Consider the following 12,858-nt stretch of genomic DNA (forward strand, 5'->3'; position numbering starts at 1 on the left):
CAGTTTAGATCTATTTTGGATGCAGCAGTTAGACTCCTTTTCCTCACAAAACTTTCTTCTGCTGCTCTGCTCGGCCAGTCCCTACATTGTTTGCCCGTATTTTACTGACTACAAACTTACAAAACCATAAGTAAAGCTGTCCTAAACATGCATCTCTTCGCTTGTCTCAAAATATCTCCCATCTTTGTCCTCTGTCACTCTGGCCAAGGTCTGCACTCTTCATCCACACTTCATTATGTGCTCCCATGCTTGGTTACAAGATTTTTTTTGGGCTGCATCCATATTGGAATACATTCTCTTGTACAACAAAACTTTCCCCCTAGCCTCCAAACCTGCAGGCATTCCCTGAAGCCTCATCTGTTTAGTCGCGCTGATCAGATTCAGAACCGTCCCGTTAGCCCCCCTTAGGCTTCTCTCCCCGATTACCAGACCTCTACACAGATTACACACAACTTCCATTTATTCTCTTTCTCTACTTAAGCCTCTGACCTCCAAACTAACAGGATCATATAACTTCACTAATCCCTTTGTCCCATTACAATATGGATGTCTCGTATACAGTCTGTGGCACTTAACCTTATGCATCAAACTGATATTTCCCAATAGATTCAGTGTTCTCCCTTAGGAAGTTTTAGCCGGCTGGGGGCAGTTGTAATACTTGGCAATAATATTGAACATTTTTGAAGGTTATTGCCCACGTCTGAGAGGATTGGTCAGACTGGTGGTCAGTGGTCTAACACACACTGCTGGCTGTAGTGCTCACCTAGTGCCTGTTCTAATTGGAGAAACATTGAATGGTTTATTCTATCATAATCGGACTCTGTTGGACTCCAAGAGCCGGGTGGCTAGTAATAACAGCCGGGTGGAGCACCCGGGAAATAGGGGCTGGGGAGATCACTGAGCTTGTAACAGCTCTCTTACCTATTTTTGTTACTACCTTGTTTTGTTTATTATTCTGCTTTTTCCTAATTGTAAATCGCTGGAGAATAGGGTGGAGGTAAATAAATAAATAAATGTTAATAAAGTGCTATAGCTTTGTGAACCAATCTAAGACTCTTTGTAAAAACATTTGGAAGAAAGACTCCAATCCTGCACTTCTTGCTGAGGACTTCTCTAAGGCTTTGGAGATCAGGGGGTAAATGTATCAAACTGAGAGATTTCCGGCGGGTTTGAAAAGTGGAGATGTTGCCTATAGCAACCAATCAGATTCTAGCTGTTATTTTGTAGAATGTATTAAATAAATGATAGCTAGAATCTGATTGGTTTTTCAAACCCGCTGGAAAACTCTTAGCTCGATACATTTACCCCCAGATTTTAAAATGGGCAGGTGATTTCAACTATCTCAATTTTACTAGAAGTAACAATCAACTGAACTTATCCTTTGCCCCTCTTATTCTGATAGGTCCGGGGTTTAGACCTGCATTATTCCAAAATTTGGACCACCCTAGCAAATGGCCCTCTTTTGAAAAACAATTACAGGCCAAATGTTGTGTTTAAAAAGACGCACGATATTTAAATGTTATGTAGCTCCAAGTATGGCTAACCTCCCTCCCTTCTTCCCAAATTGTTATCCATTGACAGCTCCCTTCAGTGTAACTGATATTTAGTAAAATATTTATTGCACCTTTTAGGCTGTAGTGAAAATAAGGACTGACATGGGAATGGTGACAGACTAACATGATGGAAAAATCAGTTTGTTAGTTGCCTGAAACGGCATTTACCAATTCTTTTTTTATTTTTCTAGTTTAATTCATTTATTGAAACAATATTGTTTTCATAGTGTTACAGAAAGCAAATAAAAAAACATATTAATACAAACACTCTGGTAACTTGAGCACTTGGTAAACACAAACTTTAATTTACAAATTGATTTCCCGGTCCCTTCCAATTCATGTTAACATGTGGGCTTGATTTTGTCATGCATCATCCTCTTCAAGGTACCCCCTATGCCATTGGCTGCCCTTGACCATGTGAAGTGGCAAAGAAATGCCATTCAGCAGGGTTATCAAGGGAAATAATCTTGTATAAAGAGTACCATTGCTTGAAATGTTGGCCAGCACCCAGTGAGAGACCTTAATTTTTGGAAGCCCACCCTTTGTCGAGCATTTCCTTAGGCCTTCTAGGAGAACTCTGGTAAATATCATGATCAGTTATTTATATAGCGCCACTGATTCCGCAGCACTGTACAGAGAACTCGCTCACATCAGTCTCTGCCCCATTGGAGCTTACAGTCTAAATTCCCTGACACACACACATAGACAGAGAGAGAGAGACTAAGGTCAATTTTAGTAGCAGCCAATTAACCTACTAGTATGTTTTTGGAGTGTGGGAGGAAACCCAGGCAAACACAGGGAGAACATACAAACGCCAAACAGATAAGGCCATGGTTGGGAATTGAACTCATGACCCCAATGCTGTGAGGCGGAAGTGCTAACCACTAAGCCACCGTGCTGCCTTATGATAGGCTATCCCAGTGATGGCTAACCTGTGACACTCCAGGTGTTGTGAAACTACAAGTCCCAGCATGCTCTGGCAGCTATCAGCTAGTTATCTACTGGCAAAGCATGCTGGGGATTGTAGTTTCACAACACCTGGAGTGTCACTGGTTAGCCAACACTGGGCTATTCGATAAAACAACATATGATTTAAACTTTTTTTCCTCCAACAACTCAAGACCAGGCACACAGTGCCTACGGTGTAACCTGCTTACGGCTCCAGTGTGAGCTCTGAACCTTGTCTTGGTGAATGATTGAAAAATTCTCACTTGAAGCAGCATCATTAATAATGAATGGAAATAATGTGCCTGCAGTGCTGAATAATATGTTCCTCCTAACTGAACACGGACCGTTCATCTTTCACTGTCTCTTCTCCGCTGCAGATTATAGGTTATTTCACGTGAAACTACTTCTTTAATTAAAAACTCAGCCACTTTGCAGTGATCACGTTTCTGTAGTGCACAGCCCATAATGTCACATTACTGGCACATCAGATACTCGCTTAACCTCAGTTGTGGAAAGTTGGGGAAGAATTGGTTTGAGAGCACGTTGCAAAAGTTCTGTATTGGCCTGATATCTGCACAAACATAGGTTTGATGGGGTTTCTGACACTGTCAGTATGTCCGTGATTGGTATATTTGTACTAAAGTATTTCAAAAATATAGCTTCGTATTACACAGATCTATTTAAGTTACACAAACTATCTTTAAGATTAAGTTCAGTTTACATGTGCTCTGTGTAATAACTTAAATAGGGGACTACATGAATTGGAAACCAATATTGGCTATAAACCTTGAAATGCTTATATAAGTCTGTGTACACACTACAGAAAATTCAGATCTGTGCTCTCCATCTGTCATAACCATAAGCTGAATAGTTCATGACTGCCAACGCTATGAAGAGCCTGATCGTGAGTGCATAGACTGCAGAATTGGAAGGACATCGTTCAACGACATTTTTTTGTCCGGTTTAAACATCAAATGAAACACAATATGATAATCGTTCATCGTTGCAGTGTACACGCTAATGCATTATCGGGCAAAACGGGCGTTTATCATTTGATTGGCTTGATAGTTGATTGAAAACCCTGTAGTGTGAACCCAGCCTTAGTCTGTGACTGTGTTTTAAAATTGAAAAAAAATATTAAGAAACTCGGACGCTATTGGAAAGATGGTGGTGAAAGGATTATGTCCAGAAAAGACAAATAACAGCAACGGCCTGCCAAAAGGGGGATATTGCCTTCTCCCTAGAAGGATTAAATAATTACACAGCAAAAAGAGAAATAATCATCATCACCATTTATTTATATAGCCCCACTAATTCCACAGCGCTGTACAGAGAACTCACTCATATCAGTCACTGCCCCATTGGAGCTTACAGTCTAAACTCCCTAACACACACAGACATCAATTTTAATAGCAGCCAATTAACCTACCAGTATGTTTTTGGAGTGTGGGAGGAAACCGGAGCACCCGGAGGAAACCCACGCAAACACAGGGAGAACATACAAACTCACAATAATGGCCCTGCTAACTGTATTTAAAGATTTGATAAGTAGTATAATGAGAAATTGATAAATTATTCAGCAGCAGCCAGGTAAAACAAATATATACACCCTTTATTGGCTATAATTAAAATAAAACATTAGAAAGGTCTACAGAAGTCATCGTAATGAGCTCAATATAATAAAAACAATTACTGTCTTAGCAGCTGTTTTTCTTGCGTTGCCTTTGTAATTGTTTTTATTATTTTGAGCTCATTACGATGACTTCTGTAGATCTTTCTAATGTTTTATTTTAATTATTTCCAATAAAGGGTGTGTGTGTGTGTGTGTGTGTGTATATATATATATATATATATATATATATATATATATATATATATATATATATATATATATATATATGTATATGTATATATATATATATGTATGTGTATGTATGTGTGTATATATATATATATATATATATAATTTTATTTGTTTTACCCTGGCTGCTGCTGAATAATTTATTAATCTATCATAATAGTACTTATCAGTCTTTAAATACAATTGGCGTGGCCATTCTTTCTCTTTAGTCCGTGGCTCTTAGTCCGTGACTCGATACCAAACAGTTAGAAACTACCAAGTTTAAACTTTTTGTTCATCATAAATGTTTTATGCATTTGAAAAAATGCTTTATTTGTCACAGAGTAACTGAAAATATCATACTGAATTATAAAGAAAAATGGACATACCTCCTTGTCATCCATATGCGTTAAAACCGCATATATTGCAATGCATTGTGGGAATCCAGCATTGTCAGTCAGTTACAGATAATTAGCTAGAAGATGTGTTGTACCACATTTACACATCTCAAAATCAGGGAGAAATGAAAATAGATGTACTGTTTTACATTTAGATTGTTTAGATTGTTCGCTCCTTTGAGCAGGGCTCTCCTATCTTCTGTTTCCATCACTTTAAACTGCGCTCTCCAGCTACTCAGCTCACCTCCTCTCAGTCCCTCTGCCCTCTGTCTCCTCTCGCTTCTCTCCGCTCCCCTCAGTGACTCTCAACCTGTCATCCGTGCCCACCCTCTTGGGCCATAGTTACCTGCCTATACTCACTTTTCCCCTCCCTCCCTCTCTTTCATGCTGTGTCTGAGCCCCCAGAGTTATAGTGCTTACTGTTACTTGTACTGTGCTGTTTCACCTTGTACTGTGCCATTGTTTGTCCTTGTACGGCGCTACGGATACTTTGTGGCGCCCTATAAATAAAAATCAATAATTATACATTTACCATATAGGCCAGATATAAACTAGACGAAATTTCCTTTCCAAAAACGTATAGTACGTACATTTTATCCTAATTTTTCATAATAGGAATTTTGTCCTTTTTTATATTGTGGAATTGGCCAAATATGAATGAACCAAATTGGTTCCACCCCCTGTTCACTCCAATTGTAAAAGAATCTCCATTGGTTATGAATACATCTGCTTTGAGTCCCACCATGCGGAAGTTTGGGACCTCTGCATCCGGCCCTCCGCGCCCCCCCCCCCCCCCCCTTCCCCCTCCAAGGGCTTTGTGCGTTTTTTTTTTTTCTTATTCCTTTTTGTCTTTTGTTGTTCGTATATATGTCAGAGTTTTATACTCGCCAAGTCCCTAAATTGAGAAGCTGTAGTGGTAATTCTGTGCTGAATCATATTGATCTTTGCTTCAATATTCAACCTTTCATATTTTTATTGCATTATATGGTTATATGGCTTTAGGCAATTTTCATTACTTATTTCTTGGCACATAAGGAAATTATTTGATCATCCCATTGAGGTATGATGTGCAATAAAATAATTGTGGTTAGCACTTCTGCCTCACAGCACTGGGGTCAAGAGTTTGATTTCTGACCCGCCCTTATCAGTGTGGAGTTTGGATGTTCTCCCCGTGTTTGTGCGGATTTTCTTCGAGTGATTTGGCACGTCTGACCTGCTACAGTGCATTGTTTCATATACATTTTCTTTCCAATGCAGAACTCCCTGCCAAATAGTATAAGTTTGAGTTACAGCTAGTGGACAAAAAAAATAAATGGATAAATCTGGGTAAATGAGGGACATGTTGAAAGCACTGGCTTCCACACGTGTTACTCCTGTTAATTAGGTATTTAACATCATAGGATAGTTAGGGTCATATATAAAAATGTTGGACTGCTCTGGTGGCCTAAAATTATGAATATCACTGAGAACTTTGTGACTTTGAAAGAAGGGTGATTGGTGGAGAACGTTTGTTAGGGGCTTCATTAACCAAGACGTCTCAACTTGTTAATGTTGGACGATAAATCGTGTCTGCAGATGATGTCCACATGGAACTCAAATGGGAAACATCAGCAAAGGGCAACAGTGGTTGTAAGCACCTACTACAAGATTGCAATATTCCTGCATTAATGGAAACAGTTGGAGATCAATCGATTCCACATTTGATGCTTTGACCAAATTTGACATTTTGACCAATAAAATGGTGCGATGAGAACTCCAGAGAGCTGGATATCTCAGATCACACCTAGCAAAGCATGTTTGCCGATTCAGTGGTGCAAAGAGCACAGGAAATGGACTTCCAAGCAGTTGAGGAAAGTCACATGGTCATTTGATCAGTCTTTCACCATGTTGTCAAATAAACAGACAAGTGCATGTGTGGTGTCAACCTAAAGACCTCTACAGACATGAGCACTTGTTCCGTAAGCCAATCCCTGAGGTTTCTTGCTCGGATACTGTTCTGTGGAACCAGGCTGTTTTTCCAGTTTACTGCTGGCAAGGAGCAGTCCCGCTGAAGTGTCATCCTGCTTTTGGCGGGCTCACACAGTCACAAGATCTGCAGAATGAATCCTAACAAAGGAGACTAATTGATGATGATAGCTGTGGCAAGAACCCTGAATTAACCCCTTGCGCTGCATATTTTCGGCCAGCCTTTAAAAAAGCCCTAACTTGGGGTTCTGGAAGGTCTGTTGGCAGTCATCAGTAATGGCCAGGGCTGAAACAGTAACATTATCCCATTGGGCACATTCCCTTCTTTTTCTTTTTTTTTTAAATTATAAACTTTATTTTATCTTTTAACTGTCATATAGTCAGAGCTGGCAGACTCTGGGTCCGGCGGTACCAATGTATCTGACCTACACAGGAGACGTTGCTGCTGCCTGTGATTGGGTGGTTTGCATGTCAGTCATTGTTACTTCCTGGCAGTGTTGGCTGGGACTTGGTCGTCCACCTGCCTGTACAGTGTAGCTTAGACGTAATAATGACTGACTTGTGATCCACCCAATGGCAGGCAGCAAAGGCGCCTCCTGTGTACATGTAATGCAGTAGGATGAACTCTCACTCAGGTCAGCCATGTACTTCAGAGGCTGCTGTAAGGATATTAATGGGAGCAGAGAACCACAAGTACTGCCCAAGCTACTGGCTGGGGATCACTGTTTTATGCAAAATTTTAAGCACCTTTTGTCAAATTGCATTCATCCATTCTCTTAAGATTACACAACCTCTGCAGGGCAAACTGAAAAATTATATTTCTGTACTCTTTAATGCACCATTACTATTTACTGGTATTTTTTTTTATATATATATATTTAAATAATACCATGAATATGGCAAGTGTGAAAGTGGGCACCCTGTTGGTCAGTACTCGGTGACACTTTTGGGCAAAATCGCAGCTTCCAAACATTTCTTGTAGCCAGCTAAGTGTCTTCCTATTCTTGTTTTTAGGATTTTATTTTCCTCCTTGCAGAACTCTTCTCTCAGAAATATTCTTAGGTCTCCTGCATACACTGCATGTTTGAGGTCTATCCACAGATTTTCAATAATATTCGAGCCTGAGGGTTGTAAAGGCCATTCCAAAACTTCACCTTTCCTGCTTAGTATTTCATGGTTGGTTAGGTGTGTATTTGATTTGATGGCTTGCTGAAATATCCTCCCTCTTATCAGCTTCAACTTCTGGGACTTTAGCTTCTAGGATTTACTATAATTCATTCATCTTCCCAATTAGACAATATTTCCTGTGCCTCTCCTTCCTCACGTGGGCTCTCACATCCCTGTTTCCCTTAGGAGCTGGGGACAACATCCTCTCCTCCAGGGACTGTAAATGTGGCGCTGGGATATGACCTCATAGCCAAGCGCCATACTCCCAGTATAACACATGTAAGAAGCTGCTGGCGTTCCATGTGGGGGTGCACCGGTGGCATTAAAATCACTTGATGAGTGACATTATGGAATGCAGTGACTTTAGATGCCCCTTAGTCATTGATGCCCCTAGCCAATGGTAGCCTCAGCCCTGATAATATTGGTTGTGTTCTGATTAAGATCTTCACCTTTTTTTCTGCAAATGCAGAAGTTCTCTATGGGGCTGTGGCCAAAAAACTATATTATTGTTGCACAGCATTTTGTTCCAAAATGTTTCTGGTTGTAAGTATGGTTTCTCAATGTATTACTTCAGACTTTGACTTTTGTGATGAAGTTGTAGTTAGAAATGTTTCCTTCTGAAATCTCTTCCATGCTTAACGTTTTTCGGTAAGCTCTGTTATACTGTGGATCTGTTGTACTGTGGATCTGTTGTACTGTGGATCTGTTGTACTGTGGATCACTACTGATGTCCTGAAGCTATTTTTATTACATGAATCATCGTGGTTATGTTAATTCTCAGTGAACCATGCAGCTTTGCATAGAACTGTGTATAATAACAATAAGACAACGGTCGTTATTTGTAGAACACAAACATATTCTAACATATATATATATATATATATATATATATATATATATATATATATATATAATATATATAACGTAGCTTAGCAGATTGTAGACATTGGGTTCACGATTCTAGAACAAAACCCTTATACAGAAAGTCCCAAATATTCCCGTTAAAGGATCATATGTCTGTGTGTGGTGTAAAAGATATATATTGTACAGATTGTTTTTTTTCCCTTTGTTTTCTGATGGAACTTTGTGTAATTTGTATGTGTTAAAAAATTGCCCAATTTTGATAATTTCCTGCAGTAAACAAGATGAATTCAGAAGCGCTGTCTGACCTGCACGATGACCTGGAGAAAGATACAACAACCCATTCTCTGGACCAGCTGAAACTTGCATCACTGGATGACAAGAACTGGCCCTCCGATGATGTCCAGGACTACCCCCAGTCAGGTGATAGTGGGGGGGGGCTATTTCTCAGGCCGGGAGGCTTTGATTTGTCACGTCAGATTCTAAAAGTTTGGACGTGACCTTGGTTTCATCAGGGACAAGATCTACATAACAAGAAGCAATATGTAAACTGTAAATCCATCCGTTCTTGCTTAGCTTTAGAATAACCGTCAGTCTTTTTCAGAGACTTTATGCCTTTTAGTTTCTACCATTGTTTTTGTAGATGTCTCTGTATAAATACACAAGGATTTCTCGGCCAGTGTGGTTTCCGGTAATGTAGTAGAAGCGACTTGATCATCCAGTTATTCCAGGTGGTACATGGCCAGACCTGTTGTGTGATGTACGTAGGAGAGTTACCATACGTGGCCTGATCATGTTCTGGGTTCTGCTTCTACATATGGAGAATGTGCTCTTTGCCTGATTTGGAATAGTTTTTTTTAAAGAACTCTTTAGAAATCTTTCTCATAGCGTCACTGCCTTTATTTGTTTATACTGATTAAAGAATCCCTATTAAATACAGTTATTAAATAAGTGATGTTTAGGTTCGTTTATGAAGCTGCAGAAATGTTTGTATGGGAAATGTATAGATTAGTGCAAGAAGGTGGCCTTGTCTGCAGGGTGTGTAAAGCTGCTTCTGAAGTGGATGGATCAGGGACTTCACTGCTGAATGCAGCCTAGTGCCAGCCTCGTATTGTGCCCTCCTGCAAGTATTGGATATCACCATGCTCTATAAGATATTTAAATGTCTTGAAGTGGTGAACATTGTGCATTCATAGGGTGATCCCAGTTTAGATGGTAACTAACCACTGAGCGGTTTTCCGTCCGTTGAAGTGCAGAGTGGGTGCAATTTACATGGGAAATGGGACTGACAAATCATAAGCTGCAATCAAGACATTGCGACTTCTGATTGGTGCCTTCTCCGCACTCCACAGTCATTTTTGAGGTGGTGACAGATACAGATTAGACTGTTCTTTTCTCCTTGCAGCCGTTTTTCAATGGCCCCTGGCTAGGGGAAAAATGTGAAAGCTGCAATTAATTAATAAGATGGTCCAAAAGTAATGGTACTGCACATGTCAGCCAATAGATCTCCTGCCTGCTGTCACAGACTGCAATCCTGCACATTGTTGCACAATTTGATTGCAGAGAAAGAAGCAGTTCCCAAAAGTCAGATGTGGGCACACAACTATGTTTGGTGGTCAAATAATGTCAAACTGTAATTGTCATGATCCTCCGTCTGTGGTTGACTATTAACAACACTGCAGAGACTGTCATGTGGGCGACAGATACACTTTACACATCTTATGTGTATTAGGGACATCAGTTGTCATGATTACTGGCTACAGGGGGAGTGTTAAAGGGCTCTATGCTGCCAGCGCACAGCGCTGATTACTAGATCCAGTGCTTCATGGGATGTCTAGCCCTGGAGGACGCCTTCCTGGTTTTCATATTGCTGGAGATTAACTGGGGACCAAACTTTCACCTTTATTGTTGTTAGCTCAACTGTCTGCAGGAGCAATAGCACAGCCAACATCCTAAACTTTCTCTTATACACTATGGGTCTACAGCATAGAAGATATGGAGAGGATGGTGGGTTATTTGTCTTAGGTGCAGTGTATATCTGTTATCTCCACCAAGTCTGCCAAAAAAATACATCTGTGTAGGTAAATATAATAAAGGGCCCCCAAAAATATCAATGTGTCCCAAGTATCTAATCTTCCTCCTGTACTAGAGATTCTGAGGCTGCCAGCATAACGTCATAATGCCTGTATTGTGTTTTCATGTAGGTGAAGACTCCAAGCTCTCTCCTGACCCTATCACCCACCTGCGTTGGAATGACCCTTACTACGACATTGCCCGGCATCAGATCGTGGAAGTTGCTGGTAAGAATCTCCACAAGTTTTGCTTTTCAGGGCCGTTACTAATGATCTCAGACACATTACTCTCATTCTTTCGTAGACGCCTCTATGGTATTATTGTGTCGCCTAGGACTTCATTTTCTTTTTTGTAGATTTAAAATTTGGTCCACGTAATGACAACTCCCTCCCCCAACAATTTGGGTGCTGATAACTCTCTCCAATGTGTCTTTGTGCTCTGTTCTGTTCCTTGCGTTTTCCAGGGGAAGTTTAAAATAGATCTGTCATCTGTACATAAAATCACAATGGGTCCTTTATAGTCGTGGATCCCTTACCTCCGTCATGGACCCATTTACAATGTAAGGATTAGGAAAAGTCAAATACACACACAGAACGTGGCACACAGTACAGGCTATGACAGAGATACCGCGATAGAAAGTATTTTCAAAGACCTGCGTATGACTTCTCTTATTTGACAACACAATGTTCATTGAAGATAATACAGATGTTTTTGTAACTAATGTAAAAAAAAAATCAAATAAGCATTTTCATAAATGATTATACTGTTAAGAGTTGTTGTTATTATTATTATCCGTGTTCTCCACAGAAAATTTTGCTAGCCGGGTGGCATTAAGAAGCAGCCGGGTGGGGGCAGTGCCCACACCTGCCAGGGCTGGTCAGACTGGTGGTCAGTGGTGTAACACACACTGCTGGCTGTAGCTCACATAGTTCTTGTTATAATAGGAGAAATATTGGTTTATTCAATTATAATAGGACTCTGTTGGGCTCCAAGAGCTGGGTGGAGCACCCGGGAAATAGGGGAGAACACATTATTATTCTGATCAAAGATTTGTAAGGACCCACAGTGCTCCGCAGCGCCGTACTGTAGGAAAAACAGGACATACATAAAACAAGGAAATACAAGACGGGCAAAATACATACAGACATGAAAACAAAGGGTATGAAGGACCCTGCTCATTAGAGAGCTTACATTCTAAGTGTAAGAGGGCACAGCTGAAACAAGAGGAGCGAGTGTGGCTTAGAGTGGAGATTGGGACAGCTGTGGGGGTGTATTATTGTGAATAGTATCATCAGGGATAAGGTAAACTTTAAAAAGAGATGGGTTTTTAGAGAATGTCAAAAGGTTTGAAGGCTGTGGCAAAGTTTGATTGGGAGTGGTAGGGAATTCCATATGTGGGGAGCAGCACGGGAGAAGTCTTGTAGAGATGGTTACAAGAGACGAGACAAGGGGCAGGTCAGAGGTAGATCTAAGAGGATGGAGGAAGAGATTTAAGATGTATGAAGGGGTGATGTTGTTGGGAGTTGTTTTTTTTTTTTTGTTTTTTTATGCGTTCTGATCTATTATTTTACTTGTGCATATATTGCAGTCTGTTCTGCTTGTCTAAGTAATGCAAGTACTGTTTAGGGAGAGTGTACTCATCATCATTATCATCATTTATTTATATAACGTCAGGATATTCCATACCGCTTTACAATCGGGAACAAAGTTGTGTACAAACAGATGATGATATCAAAGAACAATGACATAATCTTCCAAATGTCTCATAACATTGACAACTGGATAAACAGAGGGAGGGAGGAGAAGTGGAGAGGGGAGTCCTCGGGGCATTGCACAATACAGCAGATGTCCTCTTTAGTATCTAGTTAATTTCATCTTCTGATGGCAGCTAGTGTAAATCTCAAAGTCTTACAGTAGCAAAGAGGGCATTGGAGCTCCCATAGGCACTAGTATATACAAACAATTTTTTCTACCTAAGCGTGAGACGTGTGGAAGGCATCTATGGTCATTTACATTGCAAATAGCTGAAGGGAATGCATCAATCATGTGTTTG

General features: G+C 40.3%; 1 protein-coding gene across 2 annotated transcripts in view; it reads left to right on the plus strand.

The window, feature by feature from the left end:
* Positions 1-12,858, plus strand: part of ARHGAP1 (Rho GTPase activating protein 1) — a 39,789-nt gene that overhangs the window by 4,452 nt on the left and 22,479 nt on the right. For both annotated transcript variants that reach the window (XR_012679456.1, XM_075188191.1), the window contains exons 2-3: positions 9,009-9,155; positions 10,937-11,032. Coding sequence is in view for 1 of the 2 variants with exons in the window: in XM_075188191.1 (XP_075044292.1) it covers positions 9,017-9,155; positions 10,937-11,032 (235 nt within the window). In the remaining variant the exon portion in view is untranslated. The remainder of the gene's footprint in view (positions 1-9,008; positions 9,156-10,936; positions 11,033-12,858) is intronic.

Source organism: Mixophyes fleayi, chromosome 10 (genome assembly GCF_038048845.1).
Source record: "Mixophyes fleayi isolate aMixFle1 chromosome 10, aMixFle1.hap1, whole genome shotgun sequence".
Lineage (NCBI taxonomy): Eukaryota > Metazoa > Chordata > Amphibia > Anura > Limnodynastidae > Mixophyes > Mixophyes fleayi.